Below are 25,924 nucleotides of genomic sequence, written 5' to 3' on the forward strand. Positions count from 1 at the left end.
AGGAATTTCAAAAGGGACAAATACTTTCTCAAACCTAAAAAAAGAAATCAGAAAAGAAAAACCTAAAATCTTTTTGCCCCCCCTCAAAATGTCAACATTGAAGTGGCTAGTGTATAATAATAAAGGTTATTATGAACAGTCATTCCACACTGTCACATGTACAAAATTTACACAAAAGCTCAACAGAGGCATGAATCTTGTACAAATCCAGCAGTCAGCTGATATAATGTAAGGCGACAAAAAAACATGTAAAACCAAAAACCCATACATTCGAAACGGCACTATACAGTCAACACATTTTGAAAACAAATAAGTACAAACCCATCCTGCTCCAAAGATGTCTTTGGTATGGGATGACAAGACCGCAAGTTAGGGATTTCATTTAAACACTTTTACATCACTGCTTATAGGCTACTGTGCCTTGGTTACCATGGATACCATATTTACACATAGTGGCGCAAGGGCTTAACTGAAATGAAAAAAAAGAAAATTGGAAGGGTGGAGGGTGTGCAAGTATTTGCTATTGAGAAGCAATCCAAATTTGACCTGATTATCATCAATGCTCTTCGTTATAGTTGGACTTCCAAAGCTAACAAATGTGTTAGGGGGCATGCTCACCTGTCAACTCAATGTTGGGATAAATGACCGGGGGAGCACGTCCACATTAAAGAAAAGAGAAAGAGGGGGTATCTGTTTCGAGTCACAAATCTAGAGCTTAGGGCCACTGCATAGTAACCAAAAGAGCAGTTTTTGTCCAAAAAAATCCCTGTTTATCACAACTGAAATGATAGGTTGTCCACACACGTCACAACTAGGTTGTTTTGCACTTAAGGTGGAAAAATTCCTAGACCCTCAGTAAAAGAGGGTTTTCCTTCAATCAAAGAATACTGATTTAGACACAAGTAAGTGTGTGTGTGTGTGTGTGTGTGTGTGTGTGTGTGTGTGTATGGACTCCTTTGATTGACATCCATTAGTATCCAAACCCCTCCCTGCCCACCTGACATAAAAACTTAAATTAAAAGATTGTGTTTTTTAATAATAAAAAAAAAACGGCAGATGAAGATGAATTTTATTTATTCCATCTTCTCCAGGAGCGGCCTTTCCCATCTTCGTCGTCATCATCGTCATCCTCTTCTTCCTCCTCCTCCTCATCATCATCATCTTCAGCGAGCAGGGAAGAGCTGACGTGTTCCTGGGGAGGGTAGCAGCGAGGACAATCAGTTATGCATTACATTACACTTAGCTGTAAGTTGGTTTGGATAAAAGCATCCGCTATTTAGGCACACAGGGTGCCTGAAGCAATGTGAGTTAGATGCCTTGCTTTAGGGCACTTCAACCATGGATGAGAGGTGCAGGAGAACACCCCCTCCACCCCCACCCCCGATTCTTCCCTAAACCATTAGGCCACTGCTGCCCCACTGACACAGCCATTCCGTGTCAAAAGTTATAGACTCTACATACAATATAGAGCATTATGCAGCCACGCTAAAAAAATAGAGCATTATGATCCACGCACATTCCCAATGACTGTAACTGACGTTCATTACAGCGATACCACACCATTTCTGGAAATAAGCTTATTTTACACCTTCCCTTGAGTTTAGTAATTTAGTTTTACCTTTCTCCTGTACTTCCAGTCGTTCTTTTTTCTGTTGGTGTTATTTCTAGTTCCAAAGTAGCAGTTATCATTGAGTCTTATAGGACCAGCTAGCTGCTAACTCCAGAATATGATTTCAAAATAAGAAGCCAAACTCTTTACACACAAACTAGATATCACTCATGCTGCTCACAAGAAATAAAGGCAATGTCTCCTCCTGAAACAGCGCATTCAGGCCGACTGAGAACCGTGCCGGTGCCCGTTCCCGCACCTAATCGCGAACCGGCCGTCGTGTTCACGCCACAGATTTTAGCGTTCACGAACCGGAAAGTTGGTTCGCAATGCGAACCGCAAAATACTAGTATTTTCTATCTGGGTAACATAGTCACGTGCGGAAAAAGTTCAGAGCCCAGTATGAACACAGGCGGTTCGTAGATAAGCACTTTAGTGCCGAACGTAACTAGTGCGGGCACCAGCACCGGCTCCGTTCTGGTCGGCCTGAAAGCCCTAAAAGGGGCGCAGAGGGACAACAGAAAAAAGGACTGGCTCCAAGCAACATACACCTTGATCGGATCAGCAACAAGTATTAAGTTCACACCGCACTACGCAAGCTTGTGTACACTTTTTTTACATACCGTTTTAGTCGTTTCTTCCTTCGAGTCTTCCTCTGATGGCTCAGATGATACGGACGGCTGTTTTGTGGGTGTGTACCAGGCGATCTCCAGAAACCGGCCCTTGAACTTGGCTCCTTGATTGGCAGCCTAATGAACCAATTGGAGGGTGATGAACAACAGGACACAGCGCATGTAATGACTGTTGCAAAAGAAAATGCTGTACCAAATGTAAAGTTAAGGATTCCCTTGGCAACATTTATAGTGTTTTTCAACAGGGGCTCTACAGCCTCCCAGGTGGTGTAAGGGAGCCCTTGCGGAGTGTTGAGAATTGGGGGCATTAGTACATTTTATTTTTTAATACTAAGGGAGGCGTTGGCAGGCTGATGATGAGGTCGAGGGGGCGTTGTTCAAAAAAGGTTGGGAACCACTGATTTAGAGCAATGGGCAGATGCTTTGTTGAAAAAAAGGCCAATTGAGCATTTGATTAATGAGTAATTAATTGGGTCAACACGTCGGGAAACCTTTCAAAGTTTAGTAAAAAAGGCTTAGGCCGAAATGTCTCTCTGTCATGCTAACCCAGTAGATTAAAACTGCAAGAATAACACCCGAGAGTGCGGCTTGTAAACAAACATGAACTTTGCTGTTTGCTCGCACCCGAAGACCTTGTAAGAAACAGTTGGAAGTTGAATGAAAGTTTTTCAGTCTTTTTTTAGAAAGTGCAAAGTAAATCCTTCCGAAAAACTGAACATTAATCATGTTTTTTAAGGAACATTGTTCATAGGGTTGGTATGAGTTCTATTTGAACAGCTGTGGGGTTTGAGTGAGGGGGCTTTTGGGGAATCTTACATTCTCTGCCTCGCTCCGCGTTTTGAAGGACATGACAACACTGGTTGTATCCTGATCTCGGACATCTTCCACTTCCCCGAATTTCTGCAACACAAACAATAAAATAAATTAAGAATTGTATCAGTCCATCTGAACAGTCCCTACATCGTGGAATTAACATCCTCTTCACATTTGTCCTTACTCCCTCTGTGTAGCTTGGTATGCTTTGTGAGAACTCCGACTACTACAGTTTTAAAATCAACCCGTCTATACAACGCTTGGCTAGTTGCAGCCCCTTTAATTTGGCTTATTCAACAACTTAATTACACAACCATGGTTAAGTTCTACACAGAGACAGACCACACCATGCATTACAGCAAAAAGGGCAGGCAGTATATTTTGGCAGACAAGATATTATATTTCAGTTTGAAACTAAATACAAGAAACAAAAAAAATAAATAAAAGCAAAACAAATGGTTAAGATGAATACATTTCAGCATGTCGTGTGACCTCGTGTCATCCACTCCTCACCATGAAGTGTGGTCGGAGTTCCTCCTTCTCCTCGGTGGTGACTCCGTTGATGAGTAGAGCTTTCGGGCGATGGTCCACCACCATGTGGTTGCCCCCTCCCCGGCCCCCTCCGCGGCCCCTGCCTCGGCCCCTCATGCCCCGGCCGCGGCCGCTGGGGGGAACAGCTATCGCAGCCGCCAGTGGTAGTGGTCGCGCCGTAGCCATAGCCATTACCGTGGCCGTAGACATAGACGAAGTACTGGTCGTTGAGGCTGTGGCCGGGATAAGTCCGATACGAGTCGCCTGGAGATAAATGACACAACACAACTCTTTTTTAGTAAGGAAATACTGGGGCAGCCGTGGCCTAGTAGTCCTTAGGGAGTTGATCTTTTAATCTGGGGGTTGTAGGTTCGAATCCCACACGACCTCTCCCTACATCACTATCCATGGCTGAAATGCCCTTGAGCAAGGCACCTACCCCCACATTGCTCCAGGGCCTGCAAACAATACTCTGAAAAACAGTTGTTGGCAGGTGGACTTCTTTTCGAGTGTGAGACTCCAAGCCAGTTGCCTACGACTATACAATTTGGACTAAAATCAGCTGCATGAATGAGAACCTGAGCAGACATTTCTCTGGTAACAGGAGGGTGCTTGCCTGTTGCATGAGGAGCTGAAAGTTCATCCTAGTTATGCACAGTCACAGTATTGTTCTGTGATTTAGTTCTTAGTACGTCTTGTTAATGTCAGTCCTGAGTATGTCTATGTTTTTGCATGGGATGTCCTGGCATGACCTGTGCATATGAAGAAACGTGACAATAAAGCCTACTTGACTAATTGGCTAGACGAACAGCACTTCTCCCGTTAATATACATTTTAAGTTGCGTCCAGCAACTCTGAATCCCATTAAGTCGGTAGGTCAGTCAGTCAGTCAGTCAGCCAAAAAGCGCTTTAGTTTGTGGAGGGTTTGCCCAGCCCATGCAGCAAGTCTATTGACCTTGCTTAACTACAGTGTATTTATATCATAATGCTGTAACTGAAGATAATATAAGATGATTAACAACTATACTGAGACTGTATTGCAATTACCATTGCACAAGCATAATTCATTATTAGAGCACGCAAAGGCAATGGCCTTGATGACTTTCCTTTCAGTGCAGGCAGCCCACCACACACACACACACACACACACACACACAAATTGTCTTCTCTCTCTCTCTCTCTCTGTCCTACTCTCTAACAAGGCTCATCAGCTCAAAGTTTAATGCGGTGTGATGCGGGAGTGTTGATGTGAGGCACGCTGGCTGGCTGGAGGCGGCGGAGCAGGAGCGGGGGCTCTGGTCTCGGTGAGCACGGGGTCCTCTGGGCCCTCCTGAGTGCCTCCAGCCTAATGTGCTGGAGGGGGATGATGGGGGTAGGGGACAGCGCCCATGCATAATTTCACACACACACACACTAATTTAAGATCACCAGTGGTGGAGAAACTCTACTTCCAATCTATGCCTCAGTGTGTGTGTGTGTGTGTGTGTGTGTGTGTGTGTGTGTGTGTGTGTGTGTGTGTGTGTGTGTGTGTGTGTGTGTGAGAGTGAGTGTGTGTGTGTACGTACATGTGTGTTAGTGAGGGGGGTAAGAGGGTGTCTATGCTGTGACATCGATGTCTTTGCGTGTTAACGAGGCGCGTACAGCGGGGCAGAATGCATCGGCTGAGTGCTATAACCTGTTTGCGTTTTTCTTTACCGTGTCCTTTCTAGCAACTGAGCACAAACTAACTCGCGCACCGCGCGCACCACGCGGCTATGCCACCACAAACACGCGTACCCTCAGCCCGTTCACGCGACATAAGGACAACACGAATCGAAAAGAACAATTTAGTTCACAGCACATGACTGGATTTTAACAACGGGAACAAACACAACTGACTCTCAAACGCATTGAACACAGTACTTCTGCACTGAACCTCAATATTTTGTTCAGATCTTCATTATGTCTGCTAAAATGTTCATGGGACTTACCGTCAGTGATTTAACAATAAATGTATGGGCACACTGAAAGGAACTACAAATTTTGCTTCATCGTCAACAAAATTTGATGAATTGATATGGCAACTTAGTTCATCAATAGGCCTCTATACTGCCGTGCAATACAAGAACGCAGTAACTCAAAATGGTCGAATTTGTTTTTATATCGGAAATGGGTTCTAAACTACCTCATTTGTCTTGTGTCCAAAAATGGTGGTCCAACACCGTCCCGTTTTGGAGAAAACTCATTTTGAAAGTGCAAAAATGACCCAAAAAAAGTTACTGCCTGTTGTATTTAAAGGTTATGTTGTACAAAACAAAAACGCAGTAAGTCGGCGAGTTACTGCTGCACGTTCCAATGGGACTGGTTTGGGAGTAGATAGTAATACTAGCCAAGAACGCAGTAACTCCTGCAGTAACTCCATTTCGTGGCAGTAATACCAGCCAAGAACGCAGTAACTCTGTTTTTTGTGGCAAAAAGACACATAAATGTTGTTTTTTGGGTTTTTTTGTGTGCATTAAATTTCTATCCTAAACAAGCATTACCAGGAAGTGTCACCACCAATTTACCAACAACACAGTTGTCGCGCCATATGGAAAACTTTGAAGCCTTTTTTCTCAGTTTGCCGTTTTCAGAGTTACTGCGTTCTAAGATTGTAGGGCAGTATAGCAGGAGACTACCAGGCGGGGGCGTTGACAGGCTTATGATGAGGTCAAGGAGGAGTTTGCTCAAAAAAGGTTGAGATTAGAACCACTGCTTTATATGGTCAAACACAAATCTGGTATACTATACTGAAGTCCATGTAAACGCACTGATTGAAGATACCTGGCTGTAGTGGTGGGGATGGGTTAGCCTGGCCATGCCCTCCTAGTGACGCAACACCTTCAGTGTTGCAACTCGTCAGGTCAAGAGCAATGCAAGTACTTTCTGAGCCCTCGAAAAACCGGGAACTCCTCCCACTTTGTCAGGAAGCAACCAAGGGAGGTCAGACCAAGTCTCGAAGAGATCTGAAAGTCGATGATAATCAGGCTAGGGATGGGTGACGGGGAAAATAATTGCAGTCGTGGGAATAGGTGACAGGGGTTAATGGCCGCAGTGTTGGGGATGTGTGATAACAGGTTAATAACTACAAAAGTGGGGATGGGTGAAAGGGGCTCATCACTGCCGTGAAGGGGATGGGTGACCGGGTCTTACCTCTGCGTGCAGCTCGGCCAGTTTCCTCTTGAGCGTGGCCGTGTCCTCTCCGGAGTTCAGCTTCATGTGGATGTCCAGCTCCGCATCCAGCAGTTCCTTCTGGGCCTGCACACACACACACACACACACACACACACACACACACACACACACACACACACACACACACACACACACACACACACACACACACACGACACAACACACACGACACACACACACACACACTTTAGCATGCCACAGTAATTCTCCAACTTTTGGACGTTATTCCTTTACGGAAACAAGGAATGAGCGTTGAGAAACAGGGAAAGATGTGGAAACAACCTTGGAATTGAACCGCTGCCCCTGGCGTAATGGTACGGTGCACTAGCTCACTGGGCCACATCGCAGTCTACGGGTCACTTTCCAGTCTACGGACCACTTTGCCCTAACGTCTTTCTTTCAGGCACATGTCCCTGAAAGGCTTTGCCTTGAGCCTTGTAATAAGTTTACAAGGCCCATGTTAGCTATCTGGGAAACGTTGGCAATATATGTATAGGTAAGTGGTGCAGCCGGGGTCTAATCGTTAGGGAGTTGGACTTACAGATCACAGGGTTGCAGGTCAATCCCCACCCCTACCAATCCCGTCCTCACTCCTTGGCTGAAGTGTCCTTGAGCAAGGCACCTAATCCCACATTTCTTCAGGGACTGTAAGCAATACCCTTTAATTTCAGCAAGTAATGGTCAGCTAAGTGTAATGTCAAGTAATGTAGTATTTTTTTTTTTTTAAAAGAAAAGAGTCAGGAATCAGCAAACAGTTGAGTGTGACGCAGAACTCACCCGCGAAGTCTGTTACTGATTGGGTAACACTATTCACACTTTTGTTTTGTTTTGTTATTTGTATGCTTTTGCGACACTATATAGTAACAATCATGCCAATAGAGCACAATATGGGTTTTTAATTTTTGAATTCGGAACTCCATTGAATTTAAATGGCAGAGTAAGATCAGACCATCTCCCACCCTCCGGATTCCTCTTAGCTTTCACCAGATTGTTTGACGGAGTATTATAGAGGTATATGTGGTAGTGACATACAAAGAGATACTTGGTAAAGTGGGACAAGTATTCAAATCGGCAAGTGACTTTTGGGCGTTTCAGACACATATCTTTTGTGTTTAGCAGACTTGGCTAGTTTCCTAACAGGCAGTTTCTGCCAGCTGTCATACCAGTTGCATAGGACTGGCTGAGAGATCATATTAAGTACATTGATTATAAAGAATATTTTGAATAGACTAGAAAGACCGGGAAGAGGTGTTTCATAAAAAAACACACATGCACCTAAAACTTCTTTTGTCATGTGGGAAAATCAGCGCACACGTGCACGCCCATGCACTTGCTTACTTCCAAATTCTCCCTGACACATTCCTACCCCCTGTGGTGAGAGGAGTGGAGAGAGAGAGAGAGAGAGAGACAGAGACAGAGAGAGAGAGAGAGAGAGAGAGAGAGAGAGAGAGAGAGAGAGAGAGAGAGAGAGAGAGACAGAGAGTGTAGAGAGTGTGGTTCTTAACCTGGGGTGCGCCAGAGATTGCAGGGGGTCCACGGAATATTGTCTGCGTTAAGGTTGCGACCAAAATTCTGTTTGCAAACATTATAATTAGGCCAAATCAAAACCAAATTAAAACAAGTTTTGGTCCCCATGAAAAGTCAATAAGGTATTGACTAATGAGTTGACCTCGAATGAGTTGTAATCATTGTAATTAATTACTTTCATCCATTTTTAGTGCGCATATTAGCCTATGTAGAGAAGTTTGGGTTGCTGGGGTGCGCATGCTATCTTGGGTACAGGTAAGGGGGTGCTTTAAGAAAAAAAGGTTAAGAGCCGCTGGTGTAGGGAGAAAGAGAGTGTAGAGAGACGGAGCCTGTAGAGAGACCGAAACGGGCTCTTACATCAGTCTTATTCTTGGGCTGGCTGCTGTTGGTAGTGCTATTGCTGCTATTGCTGCTGATGCTGCTGCTGTTGATGGCCGGTGGCGGCGCTGTGCCCGTCGGTCTCTGCAGGGCCACGATCTCAGTCTGCAGAGCCGTGATCATCGTCGACAGCCCGTTGAGCGTCTTAATGATGCTGGCCCGCTCTTCTGGCTTCATAGTCCTGTTGGTCTCCAGCCGCGCAATCAGCACCTGATATAACCCCCACACAACATGAGACGAGACGAGACGAGACAACCCCGACATAACCCACAAGATAAGATCCATGAGACACACGCCAAGGTGAAGACAGACAGACAGACAGACAGACAGACACACACACAGACAGGTCAAGACAGTTGTATGGTTCTCACTGTCTGGTCCTTCTGTTCTATTGCATGCTGCACATCAGCTGAATCAGCTGGATGAATTTTAACTTTACTTCAACACCACTATTTATAGTAAGCTTATAACAATAATACAGAAAGCGGAATGATCCTAAAGTGGTACATGTTCTCCCAGACAACACTGTGTCAGAATATTTTAAAATATTGTGGCAAAGAAAGCTTCATACATGAAAATGATGACCACTAGTGGCTGAAATTCCACAGTTGGAGCACATCATACTGATATAAATGGCATCACATCTGTTTACCTTCTGGCACTCAATCTGCTTCTCCAGAATCTCTTGTTTCTTTTTCCTCATGCCCTGCTGTAACTTCATCGCTTCCTGTAACGCAAAAAGCACTGTCATTCAACCAGGGTAGCTCACTTGTCACAACGTTATGTACATGAATCCGTCATCAAGCTAAAACTGCTCATTCAAGGAAACATCAATTAACCAATTGGCAGATTAATATCACATACTGTATAGTAGTAAGCTAATACAATGGCAGCAGTTTGTTAGTCATGACAAAATTAATACAGAGATCATATCATATACAGCATCATAAAAATGTATATGATAAAATTCTAATGTGCATGTTCAATGTGAGGCCATAATCATTGTGAGCTACACTTGTGAATTGATGAATGTGAACAGGCTGGGCCTGCTCTGCTTTCTCCATAGGAATGCACTGGTGGTGCCTCCCCTGCTCTGCTCTGCTCTGCTTTCTCCATAGGAATGCACTGGTGGTGCCCCCCCTGCTCTGCTCTGCTTCCTCCATAGGAATGCAATGGTGGTGCCCCACCCCGCATTATACTTGTTGCTGATCCCAGTTCCCCTGGCTCTGACCTGTTTCTTCTTCATGACCTCCTGGGCCTGAAGTGCTTTGCCGGTCTTCCCGAAGGACTTGGAGGACGGCTTGAGAACTGTGCGCGTGTACGGCCCTTTCAGGTGACTTCCGGTCGCAGCCTGGAGGACGATAAAAAACATTTAAAGAAACAAACAAAAAAAAAGACAGAGGAAAGATGAGTTAAATCTTCTACTGGTAAAGAAATGAATTTTCCATCTACATCTATATAGTTACAGAGCTGTTCAACACAACGCAATGTCTGAACAAGTGCATAGAACAAAGGTAATGAAGTAATAAACTGAGTTAAGTTTAGCTTCCCTAGTTGTAGTTAACAGATTACAAGCCAGGCTCTTGTCCGATCTGGTTTCTTAGTAAATTACAAATGATCACAGGTTCACTAAACATTACCTCACACCCTACACTGTATGAGATCACTTGCACGGTTTCACTACAAGCATAGACTGTGTAGCAAATAGTAAAGAAGTGAACAGCTTGGACAACGCCTAGTCTACTCAAACAAAAAAATATCTGTGTGTTTCCGTCACAATTTTCCATCACTTTGCGACACCCTTTGTAATACAATTTAAACAAAAAAAACGAGGGAGGATGGGTTCTATGATGACTAGTTTTAATGCATTTCAGCTGATCATGCATTAGGTATTAAAAATCATTAAGTCTTCATTAATGAGGTAAAAATAAAGCGCAAAGCATGACGACTATCCGCAGTGGTCCATAGGCAGCTCTGGGCTAGTGGCCTTGAGGTCAGGTTGATTTCTGTGATGGTTTTATACATGCATTTCAGGTAGACATGCAACAGGTAAAGTAAGATCAGTAAGTCTTCTTTAATGAGGTTAAAAAAATAATAATAATAATAAAAAAAAAACGATGTGTGATGACTAGCTACAGCGCTCCTTACCATTGGCAGCTCTGGGCTAGTGGCCTTGGGGTCGGGGAGCCCCTGGCTGGCTGTGGGCATCTCTGCCCGGGGTTTGTGGAAGGTGTTATTCAGCACATACGCCCCTGGGTTATGTTGCTGTAAGGGGAGTAATGAGGAAAAGATAAATAACACAGGCAGCGATCAGGAAAAAAGAAATCGAATGCAGAACACGTACAAAGTTTTTTTTTTTTTTTGGTGTGTGGGGGGGGGGGCTTGTAAACTTTATGCTTTGTGAAGCACTTTTCTTTCCACTGAATTGTTAACATCTGAAATGATAAAACAACTGTGAAAACAAATTGTATTACATTGTAACACATTTGGGTCAATAACTCTTGTGCTGTGGTATACTGAACATGTCAATTTGAGTCAAAAATTTAACATGTTCTCATTGATTACTCAGCTTCCTGGTCTTCCAGCCATATACCAAAAAAACATAGAAATACCTCACTATTAAGTTGACTATGTGTATGTGTGTGTGTGTCTGTCTGTAAGTAATCACACTCACCTTGTGCGTGGTTGTGTGCTGCGTGCCAACACCAGTGGCTTGGCTGTTGCTGCCGACACCGCCACCACCACCACCACCAGCGCTGCTGCCTTGTCCCTGCTCCTGCTGCCCCCCAGTGGGCTCCCGGTGCCAGTACACCCGGATGAAGCGGTTGTTGAGCACAGCCTCGGTGCTGGAGATGGCGGAGCGAGCCTCCTCGTTGGACGTGTACTGGATCAGCGCCGCGTCCGCATCGCCACCAAACATTACCTGGGGTGGAGGAGGGGAGGGGAGGTGAGGTTAGAGAAGAACAGGCTGTCAGGGTGAAAAGATGCAGAGCTAAGTAGGAAGGTGAAAGACTTGGACATGGTTTTTAATATTTTTCACGAGACAAAAACATATACAGCATAACACATTATTAGTAATTCAGAAATTACGTAATGTTTAGTTCTATATACATAACATTACTTATGTAATGCAACAAACTAATATAATTGTAATATATAATAATAACTAATGTGTAATTCATAGGCTACTGGTACTCACCTGAATATTTACAATCGTGCCGTATTTGCTGAAGTGCTCGTTTAGCTTGGAGATGTTGTTGAGCTCGCGGGGGATCCTGCGCACCTCCAGCTTGGTGTTGACGTAATGATTCTTCTTGGGGAAGCTGGGCTTATGCTGAGAATTAAAGTTTGACCTGCAGGGGACAGAAAAATACGGAAATTAAATTGGATCTTGGCCTTGGCTCAAATGGTTAAAGGGATATGCCACTATTTTAGGGCTGAATATGGTTAAAAAGTTTATAAAAAGGTGGTAAAGTGTCTTATTTTTAATGTTAGGTGTTGTCTTGTTTTAAGGAGGTAGCAAGTATCTAAGCTAGTGATAGTCAATGGATCACACATGCTACAGCGATCCATTGACTTTCACTAGCTTAGCTACATACTCCCTCTTTTGTTTACTTGTCTTAAAGCAAGACAACGCCTAACATGAAAAATAAGACACTTTACAACCTTTATAAACCCCGGCCAACGATTTTAACTGTATTAAGCCCCAAAATAGTGTCATACCCCTTTAAGGCACTGTACTGTTACGGCAGGGACCTGGGTTCGACTCCTGCCCGAGGTCATTTCCTGATCCTCCACAGTCTCTCTCTCTACATCACTCACTACCTATTACCATCTCACACAGCTCCAGTAACCCACTGTGTCCTGGAGACACATATACGCTGCATTCAGGATTTTGAGATTTGAGCTGTTTCATTAAAAATGTGTGCAAGTTAGAGCTGAATGAACACATTCTAAGGCAAAACGAAGGGCCTGACTTTTAAATGTAACTCATTTCATGTCTGTATGTGCTTCGGAGGCTGAGATGTTTAGGTTCAGGCAGAGGGCACCCTTTCCCAAAAAGGGCTTAGGACAAAATGGGTTAAATTAAGGCATAACAAATCCCCTAAAATATATATATATTAACTAGAAGCACTCAGAGTGCAGACAAAAATACTGAATGAGAACAAGATATCGCAATACACGCCCACTCAATGCAAAAACGTGTGCTCAAGTTGGGTCTCCTAAGGGGGCCCCTACTACTTCTTCTCTTTTTGAGGTGTTTGCGCAAGACGTGCGATACCGCCATCTACAGCGCTAAGGGGACTTCATTGATTCCAAAGAGGTTGGATATATAATAAGAGGAATCCAAACACGCCCACTCAATGCAAAAGCGTGTGCTTAAAATTTGGTCTCCTAAGGGGGCATTGTCCCTCCTTTTTCTTCTCTTTTCGTGGTGTTTGCATAAGACGTGCGCTACCACCATCTACAGTGCTAAAAGGACTCCATTTATTCTCTACCTCAAGACTCCGAAGGTCTCCTAATCAAAGCTCTCCTAAAGGGGCGTTCACCCGACGTAAAGTGGATACCGGAAAAGAATCTGCCTGCTTTATCTCACTCGAATATACGATTCTCTGTTGATTCTCAACCTCAGGACTCCGAAGGTCTCCTAACCGAAGGTCTCCTAAGGGGGCGTTCACCCGACATAAAGTGGATACCGGAAAAGAAACAAAATGACGCTTCTTGTTAGATCTACTTTCTTTGGCGCAGACCTCCGCCAAGGAAGCTGCTTGATAGAACATTTGACTATGTAACACCCTAAGTCTTTCTGCCTTCATTTTGTGGAGTCCCCGTAATTCAATATCTGGTCACTAGAGGCGTCTAGATATATAGGCCTGGCCAGCAATGGTGAAGAATCTTTTTTAAAGTTCTGGGGCCTTATTTATCATCAGTTCGTAGAATGCATTCTAAATCGTGTCCTACGAGTGAAATATAGAATGGTCGCAAGTACAGAAAAATCGGGATTTATCAAACGTGCGTTGGCTGCTCCGACGCACACCTCTCCATGATAAATCCCACACCTTCCAAATCACTGTGCATGCGCGCATTCGGGGTAATTTGCATCCCGAAACGCCTTCAATTAATCATACATGGTATAATACATTCAAATGCCATGTTAATTTGAATGCGTCACCCTGTTTGGACACACATGAACACACGCGCCAAATGAAGCGCTGGCGGGAAGTGATAGAGATAGAAACATTTCCGCGGCAGAAGTGGAGGTGCTTTCGACAGGAGGAGGTCAGTGTATCAAAATAAGTAAAAGAATGAGATACACATGGACGAAAGCACTGTGAAATAGCACACTATCATACTCAATTGCCACTCAAAGCAAACTGCACCTTGCAGGGTCAATATTATTTGCAATTTCATGTGTCTTCCACTCGCACGCATGGTCTGAGGTGTGCGTAGATTTAGGCACATTTCTACGTTCAAGTACATATTCATAAATTCCACACTTTGCTCAGGAATTATCGCACGCACGCTTTACGCACAGATCTGTGCCTAAGAACGCTTGATAAATGAGGCCCCTGGTTTCGGTTCGTGATCCGGATCACCACCAGAATTTAATCACTTGTTCCTTGGGTCATTACTAACAATTCCACAAAGTTTCGTCCAAATCAGTTGATTAGGTTTTGAGTTATCCTGCTGACAGAATCTTTCAAAAAGTTCTGGTTCCGGTTCATGATCCGGATCACCACCAGAATTTAAATCACTTGTTCCTTGGGTCATTATCAACAACTCCGAAAACATTACCTCCTTGGCGGAGGTAAAAAAGGGTAAAAAGAAAAAGAAAAAAAAAGGGCCTCTTTAGCCAGGAGACAGATGGTCAGAGTGTGTCAACACACTACATACAGAACTCTCCGCACACTAACTTCAAGAGTCATAGCTATTGATCCTGACAGTGTGCTGTGCATTTCACATGAGATGCCGGCAGAGTGCATAAAATATAAATCACTACCTCTCTAAATGACATGTGGGCGTATGTTCATGAGGCGAGTCTGTGGTTGTAAAACCTCATTACACAAACAAACAAACAAACATTACATTATACTGTTTTACATTATACTTGTACGTCATGTTTCCCTGCAGCAACATGGGCTTCATTTAACTGATGAAGGATTTATCGTTCACCTCCGGCCCATCTCTTCCAGACTAATATGGGATTTGAACCCATGACCCCCCTGCATCAAATTGTATAAAATGCCGCGGAGGACCTTTAAGAGATAAGACTTCTTTACAACTTCAGCTGACACACGTGCGTGCCGTCACACTCACTTGTCCATCCACGGCTTCTTGTGCTGGGGACCTTCTGTGGAGCCCATGGGCCTCTTCCGGTTTTCCGTGTCCGAGCTGAACCATGACGACTCACTGGTGGAGGCACTCGTTACCGACGGCTCAGTCTTGATCACGATGTTGGCAGCTGTAAAGTTTACCACACAACACTGTTTATTTGCATCAACGTTAAAAAAATACCTGAGAACATGAAAACCTAAGCTAAAAAATAAATTAAAATACAGATCTCAAAGCAACAACATTATGAGGTCACCTATTCAAGCAAAACAAAAACCTCTTTTCTCTTTGCCTCTTGCCTTATGTGAAGTGGAGTAATAATAGAAATAGCCGATTATAAACACTATGCCAACGAAATGATCACTTCCAGTAAACTATTATATTCAACAAATCATTAAAATACCTACTTCATTTAACTTAATATTTATCCTTTTATAAAAACCTGAAAACATATGCGCACAAAAGCACAGGCTGTATCTCAAAGTCAAGGATCCTTGCCTTGCTAGGACGTGAAACGCCCAGTGATTGGATACTCAGTGGAGTTCACCAAAAGGTATCCAACCACTGGGCAATTCACGTCCTAGCAGGGCCAGGATCCTTGACTTTGAGATACAGCCAATGTGTTATGTATTAAATGTGGGCTTAGCAGGGATGAGCAGAGTGTCCTTGGGTACCTCGTGATCCCTGGCCTTCGCTGGAGGTGAGGCCGATGAGATACGGCCTCTGCGTCTGGATGCGCGGGATGAACTGCCTGTACTGCGGCCGGCTCGTCAGGCCTGGAGACTCCGGGTTGTACGCCTCTGAGTCGTATGAATCTGCACCAAATGGTAAAACCTTTTTAGTGGTTTCTTCAACAGTTGAAAAAATGTACATGAAAGAAATCTGAATCTGCAGTGCAGTTGCTTGGCATAGCAATAAAATGTAATAAAATCAAGGAAAAAAAAAGTTTCCTCTCTTTCATCTTTCTGACAAACCATGCAAAGCAGCTTAATGGACTGTCATGTTAAGGGGAAAAGTGTTAATAAAAACAAGTAAATAAATTAAAAACAATCTTGCACATTCTGCAAGCCAGTGAGATTACTATTACATTACAGCACATTAGACCATGTTTAGATGCAGATGTTTTTATCTTTAAAAAAGATGGACAGACAGCACAGCAGAATTCACAGAGCGGCTAGCACAGTCCAGATGACTCGGGCTGCGCAATTAATCGGAAATCACGATTTTGGCCACAAGGATTAGAACAAATTAAAATTGAACTGATCCCACAGGGGCAACATAGTGACCTGCATTTAAGCATCCTTGAAGCCAGAACATGTCGACAGAGGCTGGGGTTTCTAGCCAAAAATCTGTAGACACACCTAAGCTTCATGCTATTGTCTTTTACATTATTAGAATTTAATTTAATTTTGTTCATCCCTCATATAATTGTTTTTTTTTTTTTTGTCTATCAATTGTTTTGTTCAGTCTCCTGTCTGTTGTGTTGTGTCACTGTACTGTGTGGTGTTCTTGTAAGCTTCTTTTTTCTTAACCTGCAAAACAAATCTACCATCGGGCATCAATAAAGTTACCTTACCTTACCTTACCTTAAATACATTCTTAGCAATATTTCACTTTGTGATTTTAAATAACATTGTGAACAAAATTCAGTTGTTTGTTGTTGTTGAAAAAACGTGATTTAAATTTTGATCGAATTTACTGAGATTACCATTTCTTCTAGAGCTGTGCAATATATCGAATTTACATCGTGATATCAATTTTGCTGTAAAACAATATCAAATTTCACAATATCGAGTTGGAACAATATTTTTGTAATTTGTCTAGAATGCCAAGAGGTAGGTTAGGCTAAGTGCAATACATTCCCCTCCACTTGAGCCAGTTGCGAACACAGAGCAGACTTGCTACCCAACACTCAAGCAGAACACCACTGTGCTTTCCTCTATGTCCCTCCACTCTCACTGCTGAAGGGAGAGAAGATTGTGAATCGTTTAGCACACCTATTTGAAATATTGTCTAAAAAAATCGGGATGTCAATATTGACTGAAATAATCGTGATATTGATTTCTCGTAATCGAGCAGCCCTAATTTCTTCTTCAATCGTGCAGCCCTAACAGAGCACAACAACATAAAAAGCAATGCACAGTAATACACACCAATAGACAAAGTGTTAGCGTAAGTTCTTACATTCAGACAGAGAGTACTGAAGGTGGACAGGCAGAGCAGAGGAGGAAGAAGGTGCAGGGGGAGGAGGAGGAGGTGGGGGAGGAGGAGGAGGAGGAGGAGGAGCACTGGCCGGAGCAGGAGGTCCCACTCCAGGAGGGGCCAGGACAGAGGAGGAGGAGGAGGAACAGGAGGAAGAGGAGTTCCCAGGAGGAGGAGGATGATGAGGAGGAGGAGGCTCAGACACACTGACCGCCATCAGGGGTGGTGCTCCTACAGGGGGAGACACACACACCCACACTCAACTCAAACTCCTCAGGGAAACTCCTAGCACACAACCACTACCACCAGCACACACTTAAAGGACCAGTTCAGTCAATTTCAACATGCAGTTGTAATGCTAACACTACCCAGGACTTGTCAGTACATGAGATTTTTTTTCCTTCTTCAGCCACTTCCGAGATCCTGGGGGCAGCGCTTTGTTTACATTAAAAAATAAATAAAAACACATTTATTCCCAAAAACATCCAAAAGGTTATACAACATCAGCAGACAACTAGCAAACAGCGGTACCTTTTGGGAAAATATTTGGAGTAGGCCCATGTTACATTTTTTAAAAATGTAAGCAAACGCTGCCCATTAGAATAGCTCATATCCTGGAAAAGGCTGAGACGAAAAATGTGGCATCACCGGGTACTGACAAGTCAAGGGTAGAGTGAGCAATTCAACAGCATATTGAAATTGACTGAACTGGTCCTTTAAAGCAACACTAAATAAAGCCCTATTCACATTGCAAGGGAGACAGGATATGCGAGGAAAATTTCCTTCAATCTTTTGATTTCCACCCAAATAAACATGCACATTTTCCATTATCGAATGACAGCTGTGCCTGTCAATGCGCTATAAAAAAAATAATACTGCCATCATTGGCCCACGTTTCCATTCTACGCATTTCCCATCATCGGGCCAGGGACATGTTTAAAGTGCATCGAGAGCGTAGGGAGGAGGAGGAGGAGGAGGAGGATGTTTCAAAGTCAAGTCAATTAAAAAAAGGCTCCTTACCAGGCATGGGGAAGATGGGCGGGATGGGCGGCTGTACGTGTGGCGGCGGATGCGGCGGGGGCATGCGGATGCCGGGCGGGGGTTCGGTCATGGGGGGCATGGGCAGGCGCGGGAGGGGCATCCCCGGCGGAGGCGGCGGAAACGGGATCATGGTGGGCAGGATGACGTCGTCCACGATCAGCGGGTCGTTGCCATGGTCGAACGGACAGAGGTCACCGGACACGCAGAAGCCTTTCTCTGGAGAGGAGACGAGAGCGGGCGGTGCGGTGATGAAGACAGGCGGTATTTAATTTGCAAATATTACGAAATGTGTTTATTTGAAGATTATCATTCATCCAGGTCGTGTTGCAGGCGGACAATTCTAATTTCAGGTAAGGTTACACTTTTAGTATCGCTGCGTCACGAATAAAAACTTGCCTTGTTATACATAGATCAGAATTGATGATGCTTCTTGGCTAAGGAACAAGATATGCCTTTCGAGCTCAAAATAAGTAGTCAATTTGCTAACTGCTAAACTCTTTGGACAAATACACGCATCGCCAAGTAAATACTTCGGATAGGAAACTGAGAGGAGAATGTTTGCCTCGACTGGGCAGCTTGGGAATGGACAACGCCATCAGGCCAAGCCTGGTAAAAATAGAAAAGTGGCTGGATTTCATAAACGTCACCATTCATTGGCTGGTAAAAAAAGAAGGTTCATTACCACTGCTGATTCAGCTCCAAACAAAACAAATAATCTGCCATGTTACCATCACTTGGGCAGAGAGCTCGATTAATTCCCTAAACACAAGTCTGTTGAGAACACACACCCCCAGGGCCCTGAGACAAAACAGGCACACATAAACACATAAACACCCTCCCTTGATAATCCCTCCATCCCCAAACAAATACCTCCGGGCCAAGAGAGGCAACTGTGACACTAGAAACACTAATGCACCTTGCCAATGCCTCCCCACCCCCCATGAAAAAACCCATAGTAGAGGGCTATTTTAAATAAACATTATTTGACTGCCAAATACGTAAGCACTACAATTACAGAGCGCTCTGCACACTGGGCTGGTTGGTTGCACATTCAAGCCATGCCGAACTGAGTGCATCATTGTTCTAAAAGCAGAAAGACTTCCATTATTTCACGTCATTCACCTCAGGGTCAGAGCAAGCGGCCCACATTCGCTACAGCTGCAACGCTTGCAGCATTGTACATTTATGCAAGAAAAGCAATTTGTGGCATAAAAATACACCGTCTCAAGTAGGGTACATATTTATAGTAGTGCTATAATCAATACAAGGGGTAAACGCAATGAGCTGCATGGACTTCAGGAAAGTAGGTTTTGTCAATCATCCACTGCTGACTTCATCAACTTTTAAAAAGATAAACATATAAGCTTACATCATAACGACCTACCTGTTATGCTAGCAAAGCGACACCCTTGACAAAACAGAGGTACACACAGTACCTTTCACACAAAAATAAACACAATGCACTGTTCTATCACACTGAAATGCTGTGTTTGTTGGAAGTCTGTACACCTTTGCAGTAGGGATGTTACCCAGTAGCCATTTAACCGGTAGTCGACCAGATCAACATTAACCGGTTACATTTTTCTGCCACCGGTTAATACCCATTAAAACATTTCAGTGCTGTGCATATCAGGCACGTGAACGTTGTATCATTTAAGTCAAGATTACCGGTTAACCACCGGTTAATGAGGCTCAGTAGCCAGTTAAGATTTTTTATTTTTTATTTGCCATCCCTACTTTGCAGGCATCTGTGTATATTGTTGTACGCAATACTCAATACGATCCACACTGCTTCATTGTCTGTTGTTTTGAATATTACACTTGATGCTAACTACTGAATGTTAAATGTTGAAAAGAGCCAGCACTTCATCTACACCACAGCCAACATCTCCTGAAGTCAAATTCCTTGCACATGTAAGTGTACTTGCATAATTCTGTGTGTGTGTGTGCATGTGCGTGCGTGTGTGTGTCTCTCTCCCGTCTCTTACCGTCGTAGTCCCTGCAGCGTTGCTTCTTGAGCGGGCTGCCGTCTGGCGTCTTGCCCTTGTCCTTGCTCAGGTAGTAACTGGACCAGCTCTCCGTGGTGGCGTTGTCTGGCTGCCGAGCCGTCGTAGGCATGGGGATGGTGCCGGGGGGGACAGGCTGCTGCGACGGTGGCGGGGGGCCTCTAGAGGAAGAGGAGGCGTTGGAGGAGGAGAACTGGTGAGGAGGGGGATTCATGGACATCATGTAGGAGGGGGGCGCATGAGGAGGAGGGGGGTTCCCCATGGCGCCCTGGCCACCAGGGGCAGGTGTGGGGTTGTAGGCAGCCTGCTGCTCCTTTCTCTCTTGCTCGAATTTGGACCAGTGCTCTGAGGTCGAGAAAAAAAAGCAAACACACACACACACACTTAGTGTCATTCCTTTTACTATCCTTCAGGATCACTGACACCATTTACACTGCTTAAACCTTGACTGTACAGCTACAGACTGTACAGCCACAGAACTTTTTTTAGAAAGAAAATTGATTTTTTTCATGTTTCGTGTTCCGAAGAACACTGAAAAGTTCATCCTACCCATCCCTGTGTGTGTACCTCGGCCGCGTCCCCGGCTGCCACTGCGGCTGCGACTGTTGCTGCGGCTCCGGCTGCGACTGCGGCTCCTGCTCCGGCTGCGTCCCCGCGAGCTCCCCCGCCGCCTCTCGTGTCGCTCACGGTACGACTCGCCACCCTTCCCGTGCCGCTCCACGTCTCGCCGCTTCCAGTCTGCACCGCGCCGCCGATCATCTCGACTCCTGGGATGGGTGACCATTTTTTGGTTACAATTTGTTACTCGTCTGTAACAACTCCTCAACGGATATTGAATATGTTTTGGAGATCAGAAGGTAAAACCCTAACTATGTAATTCCATTTAAATCTAAGCTTAATATAGGTATTAGCATCTCTAACGTTGCCAGGTCTAACAATCAGGATAATAGAACAAAATTAAGAAAACATAAGGGACTGTGCCCAGAGATCCATCAGCCGTGCACTTGAATAGCATGAAAAGCTCACAGGGGTTGTTAAACCGTGTCTCACCTCGACTCGTTAAAGTCAGAGCGGTTCCTCAGAGGACTCCTCCTCCTTCTGACTTCACGTGCATCTTCTGCGTGATTGGCCTGGAAAAGACAGTAATTCCCAAACTGAGCACAACAATGTGTATGGATGGAGAAACTGGTTAGGCAAAATTATCCAGTTAACCCAACTCGTGAGAAATACATAAAATATATATTTTTTTGTCTTTCTGTTTAAACCAGTCAAAGAACTAACATGTAGGGCGAATGCAAAGTAGAATTTCTAATCTGCAAGAATGCCATCTGCAGCAGGTGCCAGATTCTCACAGTACAAATGACTGAATGCTATTACATGAGATTTTTAGTAGGCCTGGTGAATGGTACTTAGCGTAATAGCACTTCTACATTTCTAGCCATCACTTTATGGATAGATGAATACCTCTTCCTCCTTGCCCTTTTCTTTCTCCTTCTCGTCTTTCTTCTCTTCAGACTTCGGCACAGCTGGTTTGGGCTCCTCTTTTGACTCTTGTTTCACCTGAGGCTTCGCAATATAATTTTTTGTCCCCAAACTTTCAAAGAGTTTATCAACAAACCCTGCCGTTTCTGAAATAAACAGGTAGAAAAAAAGGTCATAACAGAAACACGCTCATGTGCACACAGCAGCCATCTTCAAATACGATATGCCTGCAACATAAACCCTGAACAATGTTAAAACATGCCAAGGATGTAAATGGAGAGAGGACAAGTGTTGCATAGATGGATAACAAAAATCTTTCCACAAACATTTGTGTGCATAGTGTCTTATAAATAGTCAGTTTGGTGACAATTACTTGTTGTAGAGACAGGTCTAACGACCTAACAGGATTACTCAACCGGATTAAGTCCTGTCCAGCATCAACAATAACACGCCACCTCACAGGCTTCAACTCAGTTTACGACTACACAGTTGAGGAGTATTCTTTTTTTCCATTTTATTGTTGTCTTAATGCCATATTTACATCGTTTTAATTACCATTATAATTTGTTAAGTCCATTGGGCTGCCAGGGTTGTGCATGAAATGGATAGTTCACTTGACATGACTAAGAAGCTATAAGACAACACGTTCATGAATAATAGAAAATATCTGTGTGTGTGTGTGAATGTGCGTTTGTGTGTGTGCCCACCTTATGTGTATGCACACCTGTGTATTCATAAAAAAGGATGAAAATGTCAAATGGAATGTCTGCAAGTGTTGTCGCAAAGCAGGGCATTAAATGGGCATAACGTTAACCTGATAAACTTCTAGGGATGCACCGATACCACTTTTTTGAAAACCGATACAAGTACGAGTACATTAATGTGTGTACTTACCGAGTACCGATACCGATACCTTTTACCACCAAAATACAATGAAAATAAATGCATGGCCTTGTTTTTTTCCACCTGTGATATTTTTATTGTCCATTTCCATGTAGATTTAAATATTAGTAAATGTATGAGGTGGCACTTTTTTCCATGCTGATTTCAAGTCCACAGAACATGACAAGATTTTGCATTGTTTTGAGTAATAGTAGTACTCATAGCTGGTATCGGCAAGTGCTTGACGAGTACGAGTACGAGTACAATGAGCAGTATCGGGAGCCGATACCGATACCAGTGTGCATCCCTATAAACTTCCTTTAACCCGACATGGACGGTCACCAAAGCCTCCTATAAACTCATTGCCAAGCAATAGGAAGACATAGCTGATACAGTGTGCACTTAATCCATAATGCTGTGTAAAGAATTTTCTTATTTGTGTTTATGATAGACGGTTGCTGCAACACAAGTCCTAATGCCTGCCTTAACTATGATTTTAACAATGTCTCCAACAGGAAAGGGGACCATCTGTTATTACAAACGGCTTCAGTCAATCCACATAGTCAGCAAAGCAGTCAACCAGTGACTCAAATCCAATTGATGGGGCATAAAGTTATTTTGCTGAAGTAAAGGGCGCAAAGGGGTCTGTTGTCCCGGGCCCATAATTGGTTTCTCATTACATTGCATGTATTGGGTGGGGGCCCTTTCACTCTTTCAGATTACTTTGTCCTGGGTCCAGCAAAAGCTGTCAGCACCCATGCACATGTCCACTACTTTTATGTTCAATTGTTTGCTCTTTTCCTATGGATCATAATATTATCTCCGAGTTTACAGCCATGTTGGAGCAATCAGCTTCATTGATGCTGTCCTGAAGTGTGCTGTGAATATCCAGTGAGAGTTATTAATGCATGCATCTTAACCCTTATCAGGTGCTTATTTTTTGTGTTCAGGTGTTCCACTGGACCAAGTCCCAATGAAAGATAATAAAAAATATGTAAGGGGTAATGTATTGTCCACACAGAGATTCACTGGCCTTGGCAAATGAAAACAGTCACACAGACCCGAACACCTAACAAGGGTAAAAGGATGCAGAACGCTCATAGGTTTTTGACAACTTGGACCACTTAGTTAACCCGCCTTACCTTGCTGAAGGAATACATCCAGCTGGTCAGCGCAGAGGGCTTTCAGCTCTTTCTCTGGTTTGTCTTTCTTCACTAGAGCCACCACGTAGTTGGCCAATGCAGAGGGGTCAGCGTCACAACTGCGAAGGACAAGATGATTGAGGTGTGGGTGTGTATGTGAACTCAAACGTGACATGACATGCCTGCACTGTAGTCGCACCTCCTCAATTTTGGGAGTTGTTGCACTCTTAACGTCATTTGGCAAGTCAGACAGCCAAAAATAAATAACATTGTAGTGAGTTTGCAGCACGTGTTTGTACCCTGTCCATGCACCAATACGCATTATAACGTTGTTTACTACTGTACGTGCACGAGGCGGCATGGCTAACAGCAGCGTTAGCAATGCTGGCTAACTATCTTTTCATGGCAATGGCCTTGGCCTCATGAATTATTTCACTTCTATCATGTTCGTTATTCAGATGATTTGGGTGATAACATAACATGACTAACTGGGCCTTTATCAGTATAGCCATTTCAATGCCCAGTGCAAATTAAGACTTGCTCAGCAAATCCCTCGTACTCAGCATTACGATTACTCTGGTGAGAAGTAAGGAGGGCAAGTCAGTTCATCAAAACTAGCTCTAGCATGAAAACATCCAATGAGAATCATTGGATAAACTAGCTAACACGAATGCTAGGGGGTAGCTGGCTAAAGGAGAACCTGGCGCTAGTGAACCAGAAGATTTTTTACTGAGTTTATTCAAGAAATCAAGTCTTGTATTCGGGGATTATTTTCAAAACGAAAGGCGTGACAGACAATGTTCTTCTACCACTACAACATTAACATACACACAAACGTCCACTCTTTCGTATAAAACGCCAGCTGGATGGTTAGCAATTTCGCACATAGCTGCAACGTTACTAGAGAATGTAAAAGTCCATCACTCACATTGGTTCCAACAGTTTCGCAAGCCACGACTTCAGAGCGTCAACATTGTCTATAATCATCGTTACGACAACTTTGATGCAGACTATAAACAGGCTGTCTTCTTGTATATTCCTACTTTCATCGTCTAATGCTAAAATTACTAAATTCGGGCCTTTGCTAGCTAACTAGCTGGTGTTAGTCACTTGCACGTCGGTCGGACAAACTGCTTTACGTTCGAATAGGCATGGCAACATTAACAGGCAACAGGGAAGACCAATCAGCGTCTGTCATATGGGAGCTGTGGGAAATCTACCAATCCTGGCATCGTTTTCGGAGAAATGTAATCCGCTTGAGGGGTTTTGCAGTTATGTAATAGAAACATTGTACACTGGGTGCTTCTAGATTCACTACAGTATACAAAAGATGATCTGTTATCATCAGATACAAACTGTGCATATTTACACGGACCAGGCAAGGTGCTTTGCAAGCTGTTGGGTGCACTTTCCCCTCAAAATTCACCATTCAGCATGCTATTCCTGGGAAAACAAGTCTGGATATGATAGCCACCTGGCTGGTACAAAACAAACATCTATGCAGCACACTTTTCCCTTCAGTAAATGTTTGTGTTCATGTTCATGAATGAAAACTTTGGGAGTCTGTAAAGATGATGCTTTCCCAGAGTTTCAAGTTCAAGTTCAAATTCAAGTTTACTTCTCTCTCTCTCTCTCTCTCTCTCTCTCTCTCTCTCTCTCTCTCTCTCTCTCTCTCTCTCTCTCTCTCTCTCTCTCTCTCTCTCTCTCTCTCTCACACACACACACACACACACACACACACACACACACACACACACACACACACACACACACACACACACACACACACACACACACAGATAACCTACTCATACATGAATTTACAATTCTTTCTCTAACACATTAATTTACAGCATATAGCCTACACACAGACAATACACACTCACACACGTGCAGTTTTTCAAACACTGACATACTGAGACATGTACAATACAGTGCAATACACACACACAGTGTGCAATAATAATAGTGACATAATACACAATCACACACACGTACACACATGACTTTGGAAATTGTAAAGGTTGAACTTCTTTCTGAACTTGAATACATAGTTTTTATTGCAGTCAGAATAAGCATACCCAAACCACGCACCAGATGTGTTACCTCTGGGTTAGGACTAATCCAACCTAC

At 43.8% G+C, this 25,924-nt stretch overlaps 1 protein-coding gene across 4 annotated transcripts; it reads right to left on the reverse strand.

Annotated features, from left to right (window-relative positions):
- Nucleotides 1-195: 195 nt before the first annotated feature.
- rbm27 (RNA binding motif protein 27) lies at nucleotides 196-24,928 on the reverse strand. Of its 4 annotated transcripts, none has more exons than XM_063203180.1 (21): nucleotides 24,720-24,928; nucleotides 23,792-23,910; nucleotides 21,750-21,913; nucleotides 21,336-21,415; nucleotides 20,853-21,052; nucleotides 20,268-20,630; nucleotides 18,259-18,495; nucleotides 17,221-17,469; nucleotides 15,711-15,851; nucleotides 15,022-15,166; nucleotides 11,903-12,056; nucleotides 11,378-11,626; nucleotides 10,852-10,968; nucleotides 9,935-10,054; nucleotides 9,356-9,430; nucleotides 8,683-8,913; nucleotides 6,757-6,861; nucleotides 3,568-3,849; nucleotides 3,058-3,141; nucleotides 2,233-2,358; nucleotides 196-1,192 (listed from the first exon to the last, which is right to left on the reverse strand). In XM_063203180.1, the coding sequence occupies exons 1-21, from the start codon at nucleotides 24,776-24,778 to the stop codon at nucleotides 1,070-1,072; spliced, it is 3,423 nt and encodes a 1,140-aa protein (XP_063059250.1). In that variant the 5' UTR covers nucleotides 24,779-24,928; the 3' UTR covers nucleotides 196-1,069. The 4 variants fall into 4 exon arrangements, with proteins under 4 accessions (XP_063059250.1, XP_063059248.1, XP_063059251.1 ...); XM_063203178.1 differs by having other exon boundaries at nucleotides 20,835-21,052; XM_063203181.1 differs by lacking the exon at nucleotides 17,221-17,469 and having other exon boundaries at nucleotides 20,835-21,052.
- Nucleotides 24,929-25,924: the final 996 nt, after the last annotated feature.

Source organism: Engraulis encrasicolus, chromosome 7, assembly GCF_034702125.1.
Source record: "Engraulis encrasicolus isolate BLACKSEA-1 chromosome 7, IST_EnEncr_1.0, whole genome shotgun sequence".
Taxonomy (NCBI): domain Eukaryota; kingdom Metazoa; phylum Chordata; class Actinopteri; order Clupeiformes; family Engraulidae; genus Engraulis; species Engraulis encrasicolus.